Source organism: Liolophura sinensis, chromosome 10 (genome assembly GCF_032854445.1).
Source record: "Liolophura sinensis isolate JHLJ2023 chromosome 10, CUHK_Ljap_v2, whole genome shotgun sequence".
Classification (NCBI taxonomy): Eukaryota; Metazoa; Mollusca; class Polyplacophora; order Chitonida; family Chitonidae; genus Liolophura; species Liolophura sinensis.
The window spans coordinates 15,119,678-15,138,153 of NC_088304.1; the positions used below are offsets into that span (position 1 = coordinate 15,119,678).

At 39.5% G+C, this 18,476-nt stretch overlaps 1 protein-coding gene across 2 annotated transcripts in view; it reads right to left on the minus strand.

The window, feature by feature from the left end:
* The window catches only part of LOC135476263 (autism susceptibility gene 2 protein homolog), a 181,887-nt gene extending 163,871 nt beyond the window's left edge, over window positions 1-18,016 (minus strand). For both annotated transcript variants that reach the window (XM_064756237.1, XM_064756236.1), the window contains exon 1: window positions 17,622-18,016. In XM_064756237.1, the coding sequence (XP_064612307.1) occupies window positions 17,622-17,855 (234 nt within the window). In that variant the 5' untranslated portion in view covers window positions 17,856-18,016. The remainder of the gene's footprint in view (window positions 1-17,621) is intronic.
* Between the last annotated feature and the right edge of the window lie 460 nt (window positions 18,017-18,476).

An 18,476-nucleotide genomic window follows, 5' to 3' on the forward strand; every position in this document is an offset into this window, starting at 1 on the left:
GTACATGTAGCGCAATATTTGATCTGTCATGTAGATGAAGGCTCCACACAAACTCTCTTATCAGGGATAGAGAAACAAAAAAATAACAGAACAATTGATATGAACCATTACTCATCAACACTGACATTTTTACACTGACATTTTTTTTTCTTGAATTTCAAGATCAAAATAGCAAGCTAATTAAGTGAACATTAATAAAAAAATTTAATTCAAACAACTGACTTCTAACCTGAATGTATTTTTTCTCCCTCACTGGCAGAAATCTTACATGTGGAATTCCTGTGTTAAATCAACCAGCCTGACCCCTAATTACATAAGGGTCAGCCCGTTGCTATGGCAGATTGAGTAAAGATATGAACTGGAGCAAGACTAATCCATTTTGCATGGAAGGGGTAACCTTCGTGACCTACATGTACATTGTGCATGTCCTATGGTAAAGACAGGGCACCAAGCCAGGAGGATATTAGAGCCTGGATCCTCTAATGGCTGCTCACATGAATAACACACATGTATGTGGACATACTCTGCTTTTTGTGCGTTTAGAGCTTATTCTTAAATATTCACACAAACATACATGTGCATGTCCTTGGCAGACACTGTCTGTTTGCATCCTCGGGGTTGGAGGTCAACTTCCAGTGTTATTATGGTCACATCATGAGTGTGTCATTCCGATGAAAACCACTGTGCACACTGTAGAGTTGACTTGGAAATAACTGGCGATCCATGTTGCATAATCCAACACCCTGACAAAAAAAACTGGTGCGGAATCAAATCCCAGCATAATTATCAGGTGTTTTGACAAGTGTCCACAACACACAGCCTTTATAGCCTTGTGCAAACACCACCAGCACAGCGGCCGATCTGCGACCCCCCCATACACACTTTATTAATTGAATAACACCTTAACCACATAGCAAAGGAAAGTGTGTGTGTGTGTTGTGGGGGGGTGGGGGTGGGGGTGGGGATCATCGCCAAGGCGAGAGTGAGTAATAACGAAATTATTCCAACCAACGCAGGTATCTAATAGGGGGAAAAAAAAAACACGCTGTCGGTGAAAGTCCTTGCAGTTAACTATCCAAGTGTTTAAATGTGGAGCCGTAGTATTAAGTACTTTTCAACTGTGATGCGTTAATCTTTTACATTATGCATGTAGATGGTCCATGTTTTGGTGCACTTTGGTCAATCCCTCAGTTGTTTCCTCAGCAAATGTTTGAATTCAGCCACCTGTTAACACAGTTTGTAATGACTTGATATTTTTAAGTCATTCATGCATACCACTTGGAAACAGTATCTTTCCACACTGCACACACCAGCTGAGTGAGTGAGTGCTTGGGGTTTAACGTCGAGCTCAACAGTTTTTCAGTCATATGACTACGTGTATGGAATGTACCTCCTTGTCCCAGGACAGATTTCCCCTACTCTTTTATCTAGTGCTGCTTCATTAAAACAACATACCAAAGGTAAGTAATCCACCCCCGCCCTAGCCATTAAACTGATACCGGTCAACCAGTCGTTGCACTATCCTCATCATGCTTACACACCAGTTGAGACCAGTGGCTTGACTGATTAGTTCTAAAGGCTGGTTTCTAGTGCTGTTATATAGCACCAAATTGCTATTTCATAAAAATTATTATAAAATGATTCTTTAAGGTATGTTTGCTTTGAAAACAAATTCTGACACCTGATTATACAAAACTGATAACTTGTATAAAATATACACATGTACCTGTTGCCCTCATATGCAGAACAGAGGATGTCATATGACAAAGGAAAGCAACTCTGTTGTTTCATGACCCATGTATTAGGAAACAAAAATTTAGATCTCTCCTTTTTTTTTTTTTTTTAAATCATCTATTTTCCTTGTATCCATACTTAAATAAAGTTGTGTAAAATGAGTTCAACTACACAAGGCTAATCGTTCCATTGGCTGTTAGCAATCAGATAACCATATTACCCATTCAAATGACATAAAAGAAACAAATTTGCATATTAACTCCGAACACAAAGATATGTCATTTCGGGCGCTACATGGGAGCGCGCTAGTTACATGTGCTCGTAGGAAATCTAGTGACACCTCGAGTTAGCAGACAAGTCTCAGGCTAGAGGGCTGCCGCGAAGATCAGGCGAGTTGACAGGCTCCCGACAGAAAATCAATTTAACAATCTGTGTGTAGAAGAGTTAGGGTCGCTGCCCATCAGTTTACGAGGACGCCACATCAAGTTTATTCTGTCAAAACGACATGCCAGAATCCTGGAGATCCCCACTGCCAAGGATACACACTCCATATTCATTATGACGCACTCACCGCTAAAACTGTGAGAAACAGATAAAGAGAAATTAACAAATCCTCCTGTAATTCAAATTATTAATATCTCTTGCTACAAAAGTCCTGAGGGCTGTACTTGTGTTGTTTCACATATGCAAAGATGAGCACACACAAAAAAAAATAGAAAAAGGAAAGAGAAAAAAAAATAAACTGAGACACAGCCAGAAGATACAGCTGGTTTTCTGTGCAAAGAAAAGATTTTATAGACTGATTTGGTCATGCATTTGATGTTGCCCGCAAGACGCTTCCTTGATGTTTAAGATGAATTAATTTTAAATAAAAGAAAACTGCTGTGTAGGCTAGCTGACAACTACAATACACTTTAAAAACAGAAATAAAACAGTTGCTTAGACTTCTGACCTCTGATTCCATAACAAGTCATGTTGTATTATTACAGATCCAAAACACACTGCCCAAATCCAGGGGTGGGTGGGTGGGTGGGGTGGGGTGGGGTTAAGGTTTCGACGGGTGATTGATGACTGGGCAGGTCACCCTCTCACAACATTACCCAGGAGACATTAGCAAGATTACCATGCTTCCAATGTGTCCTTTTCACACATTCCAGATGAATTTAAGAACAAATTTTTTTGACAGCGATCAATTGTGCTGCAGACTTGAATATGCAAGCAGTTTGTGATTCTCCGCAAATTTACTTTGTACAGCTAGTATACAAATTACATTAGGATCTAAATTTTTGAAAAAGTTAATCATTATAAATTACCTAAATGTACCTGTTAATTCCCGTGTGAAAAAAAAAAAAAAAAAAAAACAGTACACACCAACCAACTGTACAATTTCTACTGCATGTGGTAGCCAAGATATTGCAGTTCAAAGTAAGCAAAATCGCACACCCTGAGAAAATCGAAAACACGCCCATGTTATCAATTTTATCCAATCAGGTACATGTTATTTCTGTTACCTGATAAGAAAACTATTCCTGCTGAGGTTATCCCCGGAACCTTGTTCTGCTTTGTAGCCATATGAGCATGGTGTACATGGTGTCAGGCAACATCATGTTTCAGATTCCTCTAAGAGGGACTATCCCATGGTCTCATGAGAATTTCAGATGAAAAGTGGATTTAAATCATTACCAAGGACGTCAAAACAAACTGGCTCATTTAGCCCAGCTTTCACCCCTCCTCCGAAATGAGAATAACATTCAACTACTTGTTGTCTTTTTTTTTTTTAAATATTGACAAAATAAACCAGTCAAGTTACATAAAACGTGAAACATGTACATGTATAAGCAGTTCTGACTAAGTGGATGGAAAATCGACAGCTATCTCGACCGTGAGCGCCACGAGATCCGGAAAACGACTGGTCTGTCACGGCTCATGAACTAAGCCTTTTCTTTGCAGCGTGAAGGCAGACACAGAGGCTCGAGCCGTGACCCCCAACAGCATGAAGACAAACGTCACCTGCTTACAGACCAAGGGAGTAGATTGACGAATGTCAAGACAAAGAATTCCCCGGTTTTATCCGGTGTGCGGATATTCATGGGCCGCTGCTCGCGCCCGTTCATTCAATGCTAGGCCACCTAGCAGCATCAGACAGCTAACGAGGTAATCAATGTTTGCCAGGTATTGCCACATGATTTACCTGTCAGATTAACCCCACCTGGATAGCCATTAACAAACCAGCTGTGAGTCTTGTCTTCACCTGTATGTTTATCACATGTAGCGTCAGTGCAAAAATCTTTACATTCATAACGAAACCCTAGACCAGGGTGTACAAATCCCAGTGAAAATTTCCTTCGTAATATTAGACAAAAAAACCTATGTATGTAGTACTGACTTAATTAGTGACATTATTATACCTAAATCCTAAGCAAATGAATAGTTCTATCAGGGGTTCAAAGGATGTGCCCAAAATGACCTGCAAGTCGTGTTGCAAAGGGGCAGGGTAGCAATTTCCAATGCCTGGCTATTAACACTGTGCCCTCTTCTATAAAATTCTAGCTAAAATTAAATCTAAAACAATTTTGTTTGTATTTTTAGTCAACTTGTATGATGTTCACTGAAAATTGGCGCTCCTTGCGAGATTAATTCCTTGAAATTCAGCTACATTTGTGCCAGCGTGAAGCAGATTTGAAGCTGAAACCTACATGTATATGTAAATGTAAAAGCTGAAAGAAAGAGCACAGCACTTATCCAAAGCACCTTTATCAATTGAGCCACGGATTGGCTTTCGCGCCATGACATGAAAGTCGAGCAATACTAATGTATTAGCGCATTACATAATCGAGGAGGAACAAAGCCCATTTGACATAGGAGATCCGACGGCTCAGTCAACACTCTCCAGGACACGCCGACAGCTAAATAAACGCTACCCGTCGTTTCCTTACCTCCCCCTGTCACACACTCAGACAACAGTAATGACGGCAGTCCAGGTAGATGGGCCCCCACACAGCATACAGAATGATCGAGTGATATTTGGCTGAGAGAAAGTAGAGACCAGTGGAGTTGACAGATGGTACAGGGCAGGTGTGTTCCTGGCTTAATTAGTGCATGAAAGACAAGTCTTCAGATACCCATTCTACAATGCTGTCCCCACTAAATGTCTGGGAACATTTAAATCATGGCAATGATACACATAAATTTGTACACGAACCTTTTGACTACAAATGTCTTGTTACAGGATTTACTCCTATGCCTTCCCACTTCTGACACAAAATCTGGGTGTGTTAATAAAATCAAAAAGGCTTTTAGGTCATACTTAACAAGAGTCATTACGTGTGTCTATATTACACTGTGTCCTCTTGTAGCAGGGCAAGTCCACTTAGTCCAGGATGCCAAAGTGCTACCACAACTGTGTCATGCCAGAGACACCACACATGACACCCCACCCAGTCACATCAAACAGACACCAGGCCAACTTGCTCAAACCTCTCAGTGCTAAGCACCAAGCCAGGCAGAAACAGGCGCTATTTTTAAAGCTTTTGGTACGACCCTTCCCACGTTCGATCACAAATCTCCCAACTTCCGAACAGATGCTCCAACAACAAGGCCACCTAAACGGTTTCTCCTGCAAGGGGTGTGATAATCACACACCTGCCCAAAAACAAAATAGAAAGCCTGCAAATAATTTTTTCACTGACCTGTCCTTTCTACTTTCTTGGCAATTACGTTCATTCTTCAGTAAATTGATTTAACTGCTAAAACCCCTTCACAATTAAATAGCACAGAATGAGGATTCTGATAGAAATATAAATGTACGTGTAATTTCTTTGTATTGGCCTGTCTAAAAAGCACTTTTGCCTTCTCGACAATTCAGTCATTTTTCAGTGCTCAGTTCATGCTAGCTGTTGAAATCATACCATGATTGAATAGGACATTCTCAGGACTATAAACTATAATTACTTCAAATTTATCTGCTTAATCAAGCACCTGGTGTCAAAAGAATGCTAAAATATTTGACATATACATGTATGTATAAGTACATTCCGGTTGAGCCAAAACTTCTTTTTACATGCCCTGAGTACACACACACACACACACACACACACACCGCACATCACTGGGTTTCCAAGAAAAAGACTTGAAGCATGGATACTTTGTGGAAATCAATCATAAACTGATCAACATTCTTCTGTTAGACAGTACAATAAAGTCCAACAGAGACAAACTACATGTACCATGAAGCCTTTGAATTAAAACATACTTCGAACATTTTTTCTTTTTTGCTAGCGACATGATTTCTTACCCATTTGGTAGACCTCAAAGTCATGCTGATGAAAGCGTTCAGCAGGGAGGAATGCTTTGGCCTCGTTGTTATAAAGTGTTAGGGATTGATTATCAAGACTTTAGCTGTGGTTAATTTGGTAGTAACGAATGGCACGGCTGAGAAAAAACTGGTTACCAAATTACTTCACCAGTCTTCACCTTGCACCATGAAAGAAAGGGGAAATGAAAGATGTCTGAATATTAACACACAAATGGCAAATGGGCAAACACTCAATATACCTCCGACATGTTAAAGGGCACAGCATGCACTTTGTGCATGTAACTTAAGTCTGTGGTTGTCTGTCTTTAAGAGGATGTCTTTTTTCACTTTGTTGTCTTTTGCACAGGAAATCTGAATCTGATAATAAAAAAATGGTCCAATAATAAAGCAGTGATAAAGTGGAAGGAAATAAAAAAAAAATTTTAAAATGTAACACAATTAAACTACATGTTTTAGTTTTAATGGATGCTGATTGTTAACCTGAAGCCACACTGTACGGCGCTGGCAGATTATCTGCACATACATACATCTGTGTCTGAAAACGGACACGCTTTTCCTCCACTTTCAAAGAAATCCAAATGAATAAAAATCTCTGCTTAACACCTGCTTCATTTTGTCACAAATCTAATAAACACTTCTAAACTGATGTTCATATTAATGCATGGTGAACATCATCGTTTGATTTTGGGCACAACTCCACAATTTTCTTGCAAAGATTTGGAAAATATTGCACACAATTTTGACCAGTGAGATCAAAAAATCGCATCGAGTGTTCTTCAAATTGTGCGATAAAATACATCACATGGTTCACCTAAGTCAGCCAATGCTCTGATGTTGTTTGGTGAAGGTTTGTAGGAAAGTGATGTATCTATTCATCTGATTGTTGTTTAATGTATAACTCGTGTTGTTATTTACACTGAAGACCGATTGTCTTCCATCAATATGATGTGAATAACTGCACCTCGCAGGTGGGAAAGGCTGTCAGTAACTTGCCAAGTGTCAGTAGTTTACCCTGGCACTCTGGTTTTCTCCATTAAACTCAAAGCAAAACATTTAACAAGAATTAAACAACAGAATGACCATACTTGCCTGACATATAATTACATGCGGCAAACAATATTTCAGATTGATATTAATTTAAACAGAAAATCCATTTAAACTGACAATACAAAATGAAGTCTCAAGACAGCTGCAGTCAACATTACTGGAGGTACAAAAGTTAACTATAAAATATATATATCTACACCAACGTATTCCCTAAAAGTTAAGAGTGAGAGAGTGTGCCCTGTTAGGAGTCCGGCCGCAAGCTTTACAAGTTCATGTATTACACATGCACATTCCAGTCATGTCACGCAGCAGAACAAACCTCATGAATAATTCATGTGTGCCTAAATAATGCCTGGCTACTGTAAGCTCACAAGGTGGGTAACATAACCCCCGCTTTGACAGCTCAATAGACTGGCCTGTAGCCATGGGATCCCATAACCAGCCCTTCACTGCGGGACAGTTTATTAGCCAGTGAAGGTGAGCTGGGTGCTGGTTTGGTATTGATTTGTCGGCACTTGAACCAGCATCTGCGGCTTGATTTTGTATTGTAAACATTGTCCACAGGCCCACTTCATCGCACTACATCAGCAAGCATGCACTGATAAATTATTTGTGGGCTTGGATTACAGCTTGTGGCCTGACTGACCACTTCACTGATTGATCGACTGGGAGGCCAACATGTACATATACAGAGAGCAGTCATTTAGGTCTATTTAACGAGTCTCTTAACACTTCTGCAGTTCGAATTTAACTACATGTACACAGATGAGCTATATGGAACTGCAATGCCTAATTTCAGCATCTTAAAGAACAGGGAACTAATTGTTTATCAGGAAATACACAGGCAACTGCCAAAATCAGCAAATAAAAGTGCTCCTTTCTGAATGGCAATAACCATTCATTTTAAGCAAACAATTTAGCAGCACGAACTTCAGAAAAGAAACATCCCCCCCCCCCACAAAAAAAGCTGAAAGTAAAGTCCACACAGACATCATACATGAACATGCTACAGCTGGAGTAAATTACACAAGACTCAACATGAGGAAAAGACAAAATTTACCCAGAAAATGAGAAGTAAAAATGCATTTACACCAATTCAAGCTCACTTCAATTAATTCTTGCTGACACGTTACATTCAGATGCTTTCACTTAATTGGTGCCAAACCACATTGTACACTGACAAGAAGGACTGGAATAATACGAAACTTAGACCTGACATTTACACAATGTAAAGAAAACACCTAACCCAGTCTCAAAGGTATCCTCCGAGTTCAGTTGTACATAAGCTCTTCTCTCTTTTTTTTTCCCCCAGTTATTTGGCTGGAAGAGCAATTACTTTCTAGCTGAGAAGACAATATAATCGCTCAAATTGTCTGTTTTGGCGTAGAAGCCACTGGCAAACCCAGCCTATTAAAATCTGAAAATCCAACGCTTACACCTCTCGGCTGTAGTGCAATTGAAAGGGAATATAACAACTAGAAATATTGATTTCTTCGCTGAAGTTATTCCCCTCATCCTCATTGATCAAGTCATCTCACGGTTTCCTGTATTGAGTAAGTACATAGATAGTGTACAAAACCTAGCACACCTCCCACAAGAGGGGGGAAAAAAAGAGGGAGATGCTTTATTTTTCCCTTAGACAAGCTGTTGACGATTGCTGGCAGAGCTTACTGCATTAAGTCATAATGTCAAACAAGGTATAATCGGGACTCAGCCACGCAGCTCAATTCTGAGCCAATCAAATGGCTGATTAGTGTCGTTGACTGTACAATAACCATATGTATACTTATGTACACATATCCCATTGTCAAGCTAAGGGGAGTCGAGTGTTGGTTTAATCAGACCTATAAATAACCTGCGCGGCCTGCAGACTTAAAGGGGTACTGGCAGCTATGTAATGTAAGTATAACCATACGGTCCTCGACCTGCGGTTGCAGATTCGTGCTCGCTGCAACGTGGAAAAACTGGCACGTCTCTACAACAAAAAGAGTTCATCATGTTCATCTAGGCTAGCCTAATGCAACGCCTCTGGCATCAAACTGATTCTGAGACTAGACAATGGACAAGCAATAACATACATGTCTTCAAAGTCAAACACTATGTACATGTATGTACTGGTAGTATGAAACAGATAAGACTGCTCGCACTTCCAGTATCCATTCACTTACAAGCACTGCAAATTCTTAACTGCACAAACATCTAAGGAGCAGTTCAACTTTCACTCTTTGATCCTGTAAAAAGGGTTCAAGACCAGGTCTGACCAACATCATCTTTTTGTCTTTAACTCTTGGACCTAAAACCCAAAATTCCCTCCTCCAACTGTGACCCCAAACCACCCTTTCTAATTTTTCCTTCAAAAGACACAAAACTGTAAGGTCAATGGAGAAAAGAACCTTGTATGGTGCAAAGTGTCAGCTACATGTTTGCAATGTCTTATGCCTAAATATTCTGTACCTTGTGCAAATTCTGTCAAAGATAGGACATCCAGATAAACAATCTGGTATAATCTCCATCAGATTACATGCAGAAAATTCAGGGAGTGTGAGTCTGTTTATGATGGGCACATCTGTCGCTATGTGGTGTCTGGTAACATATACATTAATATGGTACCATACGGTTCTGCAATTCCTCACATCTCAACCATATAGAGATACACTGTTTGTGTATGACTTGAACACGGTCTACAAATCAGAAATACTTTGAATTTTGCAAAAAAAGGCAACGCTTCTTTTCTATAACTCCACAAGTTTCAACTTGTCTAGATTATCCCATAATCGGACCACATGATGTGAATACTTCATGTTGCACCTGAAAGGACTACCTGAAACTGAGTCCATGTGAACGAGCTGTTACACTAAGGTCTTATCCTGTGAAGCGTTCACTTGATACCTACAACCGCTTGTTTACACTGCAGTCCGATAACATTTGTGCAGTTAATAACTGTGTCAGTACAGGATAACACACACCCCAGTCATATTTCACAGCGGTCAGGTCAACATTTGTCTATATGGTTAACCTGACTCCTGAATCAAATGTCAACCTGACAAATGAGGAACCTGTTGCCTGTATTATCACAGCTCTTCACCTTTTCATTTCAAATGGTAACTAATAACTTATACAAGTTTTGTGGTACAACTCTACACCAAATCAACGCTGCAAATGGCAACTGGTTACATGTGTTTCGAGGTGTATTATGAATACCCTGTTCATACAATGCAACTTTCAAAATTTAATTATTTGATTGAGTTCATGCTGTAATCCAGAATATTTCACTTAATACAATGAAGGCAAGCATTACGGAGGGAGGAAATCAGGAAACCCAAGACCATCAGCACGTTGCTGGAAGACATTCCCATGTACAACCAGATAGGAAGCCAGTATGAACTGGACTTGAATTGCATTGGTGAGAGGTTCCTGGGTTGTTATGCTGAGCCAGCATCTAACCTCCAGGCCACAGAGGCCACCATGTCAATTCAAACAGACACTACTCTAATAAGTCAGAGTTGTATGAGACAACTTTACCCAATACAACTTTGTATATGGCAACTAGTAACAATTAGTTAATAATGTTATTATAGGAATCAATACCACCTTTTCATTTCAAATGGCAACTTAGTTAAAGCAGTGTATGAAAATCAACAGGTTCTCACTTTAAATGGCAACTAAATCTTGTGACCTGTGACTTCATTATATAACTTAACACTACACATTGTTTCAAATTTTTAACTCATAGCCTGGGGTTTTATGGTATACCTTCACCCCATATAACATTGCAAAAGGCAACTAGTTACTTATCATTACACACAACGCTACCTTTTCATTTTCTTGTTTTCTTTTCATTACTTGTACTATCATTGTGTAACTCAACTTACAACTTGGCAAATGGCAACTTTGGACATGTTCATGTATGCAAAGGGAAGTCTAGCTTTCAGAGATGAAAATGTACGACAAGTCAACACAACCAACACCCTATCTACTAGTACCAATATGAAAGCGTTCTCCTGCTGGTTATTTAGTTGAAATCAAGCCCATTATCAAAACATGTACATGTATATAACACCATCTGCAAACTTAGTCACTTGGCCTCAAAGAAAAACTAACCATCACAAACTTATAATTACAATTTGGTGTGACTTCTTTAATATTACTATTTACAGCTTCATATTACATGTATTTATTTATTTATTTGATTCCTGTCTCATGCCTTACTCAACAATATTTCATTTACAGGACGGCGGCAGGTATTATGGTGGGAGGGAACCGGGCAGAGCCCGTGCAAACCCATGACCATCCGTAGGTTGCTGCACAACCATCCGTATGTTGCTGCCAGACCTTCCCACTTACGACCAATGAGGAAGCCAGCATGACACATGGCGTGTAGGTCACTTGGAATGCAACATAGGCTTATATACTAACTATATACCTGTAACTGTAAAAGGTGAAATATGAGGACATAAAAATTCTGTTGTACATTTTAGTACACTCAGAATCAGTCAAGTGGAAGTCCCAGGTCATTCTGATATTCAAACTGTTGAAAATAAGATATGCATGCCATACAGATGTGTGAAAGATAAACGTTTTGTAAGACAAGTACAAGTATGCGAGTCTATGCTATTGTTTATGTGAAACAAAAACCACAAAAACCTTGTAGCCAAACAATTCCAGGATTTATCTGTGGGAAGTGGTGGAGAAGTTAGCACACTTCCAACAACTTCCAACAAAATCAGGCATCGGACCAAAAACAAGGTTTCAAACTTCGAGGAGGTTTGGAAACTCAATGGTGTGTACCAGGCCTCCACTACATCAGTCTGACCTTAATCTCTGCTTAGGTTAACCCTTGATCACAGAATTGAGGTCTAGTTAAAATTACTTTATACCTTGTTTTCATTAAACAGAATTTTTTTTTTTCTGGAAACAATTATACTGGGTACTGCTTCATGTAAATGCAATGAATCTTTTTGTGATACTAACAGCTGGATAAAAAAGGCATTCTCAATGAAACGACTGAGAGAAAGGGAAATTCTCTGCTAAATCCAGTTTATGTTTCAATCCCTATCAGAACTAGCATCCTTAAACCTCTGACAAATTAAACATCCCCCGAGTAGAGACTCAATGATGGGCGATCGTTGTCTAACTTCTCTCAATAAAAATTTACTGACTGCACTCTGCAAAACCTGGGTATGCAAATACTGGTAACACAGACATCAGGTTGACTTTGAAATCTCTCGTGATGTCATCCAAAACGGATTTGCTATTTTAAAACTTACTTGTACACGACGAATGAAGCCCCCAATACAAACCACAAACAATGTGCTTATAAGTACATGTACTAACAGTAACAATAGCTAAGGACATGACCCTAATTGTGACAGTGTACAGTTACCAAAGCTGAATAAGTTCAATTACATCATGAATACAAGCAAAGAGCTCAGCAAAGCAAGTTATATTCCGCTTTATTAATACTTAGCGCATATACATGAATACGCCATGTATCTACATGTTTTTCGCCCATATTTATTTATCTGATTGATTTAATATTTCATCTGTATTTATTTATTTATTTGATTGGTGGTTTACCAGCATAATGGCCAGCATTATGGTGGGAGGAAACCAGGCAGAGCCTGGGGAAAACCCACGACCATCCGCAGCTTGCTGGCAGACCTCCCCGCGTACGGTCGGAGAGAAAGTCAGCATGAGCTGGACTTGAACTCACATGGACCGCAAATTCATCTGTAGATCAGGTCTATGGGATGATGAAAACAGAGTGTGAAGGTAAAAAACGATTATAATACAAGTATGTGTATGTGAATGTACAGAAACTGAAGACCAGTGCAAAAACTCAAACGTAATGCAGATATTCCAGTACTGAACCTATGATATGTACAAGTACACACAAAGTATGAAACAACAGATCAATGTATGAACACCATCCTGCATTTTCTGATAATGAAATGAACCAGGGGGAAGTTCTTCCCACAAGGATATTTGGCCATTATCACAGTCCAACATGATGCCTGTCACCAACCACTAATGTACTCGCATGCACATAAGCTTCCTAGAATGACTTAGCAGGGCTGCCTGCTTCCTGATAGTGTTTCACTGAATACCCTCTCTTTATCGGAGGAAATACACTACACGTACTTAATACTTTGTAATTTGTCAAGGGCCAGTTCCTGGTCTAAAACTGTTGGGAAGACATACTTATAATTTCACTTCTATTGTTATCAACTTTCTCTCCAAATCTAAAACTGTGTGTTCTGCCAGAACAGAAAAGTGCCTGTGTTCTTAGAAGAAAGCTGCAGGTTGCTACAAAGTAACAATGGATTCTGTAAAAGTGCGTCAACAAAAACACTTAAGTGTACCACACTTAACAGCTTTGTGCAGGCCACTCTTGGGGTCTCTAAAATTACAGTGCAGCAAGCCTACCATTAATATCAAATTAACAGCAGTAAGAAGGGAACACATGAATGAGCAAAGGGCAGAAGCAGACATTTACCACTTTTATCATGCTCTTCAGCAATATTCTTGGATTACATCACGTCCATTACTAATTGATATATTCATCATATGCTATATCATTGCCTCCATTACTTGCACAATAGAGAGCCAGCCAGCCAGCTGATTCTAGTATGTTTAGAAAGGCCAACACCTTAGTACGGTAAAACACCACCTTCTTTGTTAGCTTGGATTTTCAAGCTTTCTTGCTAAAACAAGCATATCTATCATTTGTTCTGTCTGTTGTTGAGTTGAATTTTTGACATCCAACATCTTTTAACATTGGCTGGTCAGTAACATTTGCAACATACATGTAGGTTGGTCTGTTAAGTTTTGATGCAACATACATGTAGGTTGGTCTTTTAAGTTTTGATATATCTTTTAAGATAGGCTGGTCAGTCAAATTCTTAACATCCTATAACTTTTAACACAGGCTGGTTTGTCAAATTGTTGATGTCCTATAACCTTTAACATACATGTAGGCTGCTCAGTCAAATTCTTGACATCCTAATAACCTTTAACATAGGCTGGTCTGTCAAATTGTTGACGTCCTATATCTTTCAACACAGGCTGGTCAGTCCTATATCTGTTAACATAAGCTGGTCAGTCAACTTTGTAACATAGCCTGCTCAGTCAAATTTTTGACATCCTATAACTTTTAACATAGGCTGGTTGGTCAAATTTGTAACACAGCCTACTCAGTCAAATTTTTGACATCCTGTAAGTTTTAACACACGCTGGTTGGTCAAATTTGTAACACAGCCTGCTCAGTCAAATTTTTGACATCCTATAACTTTTAACATAGGCTGGTTGGTCAAATTTGTAACATAGCCTGCTCAGTCAAATTTTTGACGTCCTATATGTTTTAACATGGGCCATTCATCTAACATCTGTGCTTCTTCCAAGCACAAATTTTGTTTCTGTACATTTAAGTCATTTAGTCAGTTTTGTCCAACCCTCACATGCCAATCATTCAGCATCAGGGCAGTCAAACCATAGTCTAACCTGATAGGGTGGTACCAACTCTTTATACAGAGAAGCCACTTTATTAGCTCCAAAAAGGTGCCAAATCAACAAGACTCGGTTACAAAAGCATAGCCTGCACCCATTGTGCCATCTGTTCACTCTTCATTCTTAACTCGCACTGTACTAAGAGCCAGGTGAACTGGGTTTCTTTGTGGGGGTGGGGGTTCTGAGTGGTCACCCATAAACTACACTGTACCTGGGACAAACTGTGAACATAGCCCAGCTTTACATGTTATGATCAATGTTATGTAGGCATAAATATAATTTTGGAAGTACATGTACAAGAAGGCAAAACAGTCCCAAGCATCACTGTTTTTTCTTGGTTTATTTATTTACTTTCATCTGAAACAGTATGAGTATTTTACACAATTTTCAAAACTCAGTAGATAACTTGTGTTAAGGAAGACAGGCTTATTGGTGGAGTTTCACCAGCTACTGGAAAGCTGTGGCGAAGAAAAAACATGATTAAAAATGTGGTTTTAAAGAGAGCAATGAAGTCTATCATACTCATGCCTTGTACATGTAACATAGACTTACTTAGCAAATTTCATGTCACCCCAGCTGAAGTGAAATTTAATCAAACTGTATGTACCTGTTTTGATTAAAGGCATTTTGACCCAAATTTAGTATTGTCACTTCCCAATTGGATTTGGAAGAAATAGCGCCAGGCATAGAATAATGGGTGCAGGGAAACAGGATGACTTCAGTGTTTGCAGAACATACAATTCTCATTTCCTACACATGAAGTCTGTGTCCACATTAATCTGTGCATGTACATACATGTTTGAAAGTTGTTAAGTCATAATAAAAATACTATCCTTTTACTTATTTGAGTTCAGGTGTCAGTGTCATATGCTGTACTAAAAAAATAATAATTATACATGTAATAAATATTTGCATACACATCAACCCAAAACCGTTTGTGAAATTAAACATGCTTCATGCAGACATTGTGCTATCATGACAAAGTAGATTGCAAATTGTCACCTTTCCAGCCGCTAATCAATACTGATCAGGAAGACCCTTCCGTCAGTGAAAACTCCTCTATAACTGCTGTAATGCATACAGGAGGCTAAAGAAGTCCAGCTATAAATAATATATATACAATGACTACATGTGTGCACTTCAAGAGTGTCGATGTTAAAACACAAGACAGTCCCTGTGTAAAAACAAAAAAGTAGGGTACAGCATAAACTGTATGTGTTGATAAACTTCTGTTCTGCAAAAGAAACACTTGGATAACGGCTTTTCAGCTTTCAAACATTATAATCACTGATGATCATGTATTGTTAAAAGCATATAATGAAAACAACACAGCAATATTGATAATTGGCTTAACTAAACAAACACAAAGGTAGGCAAGTTATAAATAAAACAAAATAATGACAGTATTTTATGAGAAGATAAAGTAAGACAAACACTTAAATAACTGATGAAAGCAGTTAAGCAATATCCGCTGAAGTCAATATACACTGACCATGTACATGCACACAGATTTAATACAGGCACAATTTATTTAGGATGGGTATAGGCAATAAATAAAATCACATGGGTTTCTGAAAAAGAAGTATTAGTGTAACCATGATGTTATAAGTGAAACAGTGTGCTGACACGTAAAAAAATCCATGGGAAACAAAAGCAGGGATTCCACAGGAGCATGAAACGGTAGCACGCATGGGGAGCAGCACGAATGTGGGTTGACTTGTGCATAATGTAACTTTCTAACAATCACATGATCTGATATGTATTGGATCTCGAGGTTGAATGATGGATGGTGAACAAGTAATTTTCAGCATTCTCCCTATAACTCAGGTACATGTAGATCAACTCTGCTCCACTTACTGACATAAAAAAAAAAATACTTCCAAACTACAATTACATCAGGAATAACTAGTCTTAGATTTAATGGTTTCAGGCTGCATGTATTTCCACATACTAATGTACAGGCATGTATTCATTTGTTTTCTTATTCTACATGCGTATACTTCAATGTAGGGGTGAAGTTGTACACAATACCTCTCTAAATAACTGTCACACTAAAATGCAATTGATTAATTTGGAGCGCCAATATGTTGGAAAGGAAAATGTAGAAAAGTCAGATTCAACTCTGTATGGGTGTGACAGAATGCTTTTAGGGTTGAGAAGGGGGTGTCTTTATTTGAGCAACTGGACATAAGTTAGTTTCACTTATTCGTTAAAATGCAGCCAATTTAATATGTATGGGATAAGGTTAGGAGGCACCAACTACAAGTAGGTGATGAAGAAGGTGGTCAAGTTGGACTGGAGAATATGATGTGAAGTGGGGCTGGGTAACAAAAATAGAGGAGGGTGGAGGAGGTGGGGGAGAGAAAAAACACATGTGCCAGTAAAATGTTATTTCAAAATTATGCTAGAATTAAGATGGGGAGGGGAGGCTTACAGATCAAAGTAACTGAATATCACTGAATCATTAAACAAATATAATCAATATGCAAGTAAACTATAACTAATACATGTGAATGCTACTGTGAAAATAATGATGTGTGGGGGGGGAGGGGAGGGGGAATTCCTCAGGTGATGAGGATAAAGATCACATTTTTTAGCAAAAGGCAGAGGCGGGAAGGGGTGGGGTGGGTTGATAAAAGTCCCGAGCCAGTGTGAGTTCATTTGGTATCCACTGAGAATTTATACATATAATACTGCCCACCATCCAAAAACACCAACATTACATAGACGTGCTGACATGCAAGGTGCCCTCCCGGGGACTATCCCAACAGATTAGGACACGCTCTGACGTTCCATGTTGTCACCCCTGTAAACAAACATTATCAAATCTCAGTCTAATCGCCACCATTTACAAGGTCATCTAAATTGTGGCATGATGAGTTTTGAGCTTAATTTTCGAGCTGATCAAAAGGAATTCGGGCCGGTGCGCCGGAGTTTAGCGGTGCGAGCCGACGACTGCCATCTCTTTGTGTAGACGACTGGAAGAGTAATTGAGCTTCACAAGTAGACAGAACCTTACCTCTAATTCCACCAGCGACTTGAAACTGATGATGGCAAAACCGTCAATGATATCCTCTTCATGAGAATTAGAACTATTCCGCCGCCTTCTGGGCTTGGGTCTACCTTTGTCTTTGCTCGTACGGGGTGGGGAATCCTCCATTTCGTCTTTCACACAGGGTTTTTCTTGTAATTGCTGTGCCCTCTCTCGGCGCCTCGCTCGTCGAATACGATGGAGCTTCTCTTCGCTCTCCATTGAAAATCGCGTTCAACAGCGCCCGAATCGGGCTGTAAACGCTCACATCGGCTGCAGCAGATATAAAAGATGAACCTAAGGTAATCCAATAGTAAGTTCACGATCCAAAAAGCCCGAAATTCGGCAGTGTTTCAGAGGCGGTCGCACAGACACAGCACACGATTGTTAGAACGGCGGAAAATACAATATGGCCGCACTACGCAATTAGGCAGGACATATGTTCTTCCGCCGAGGCCGCTCGCATATAGTGCAGGCCGCGGCCAGTCTATAAGTTAGCCTAAATTTAACTCGCTATCCACGGTGGCCAGGGAAGATGAAATGCACCCACAAAAACATTCCCAAAAGCCCAGAACACAGGCAGACCAAATCACACCTCCAACAAGTGCAATCGGCAGTGGAATTTTAAGCCTGTGTCCGGGCCGGGCCGGTTTCAAGTTAGTCCTCAGCCAGTGTATGTACTCGTTGCGAGTGAGTGAAGCTAGCTAGCTTGCCTGAAGGGGACACATGCATGTCTCCTTAATACCAGTCAACTGTCAGAGTGTTTTTTTTTTCTTTCTCCATGTCTCCTCAAACCTATTGCTACTTCATCTCTATACATTTAGTCATGTTGCGTATCGCTTC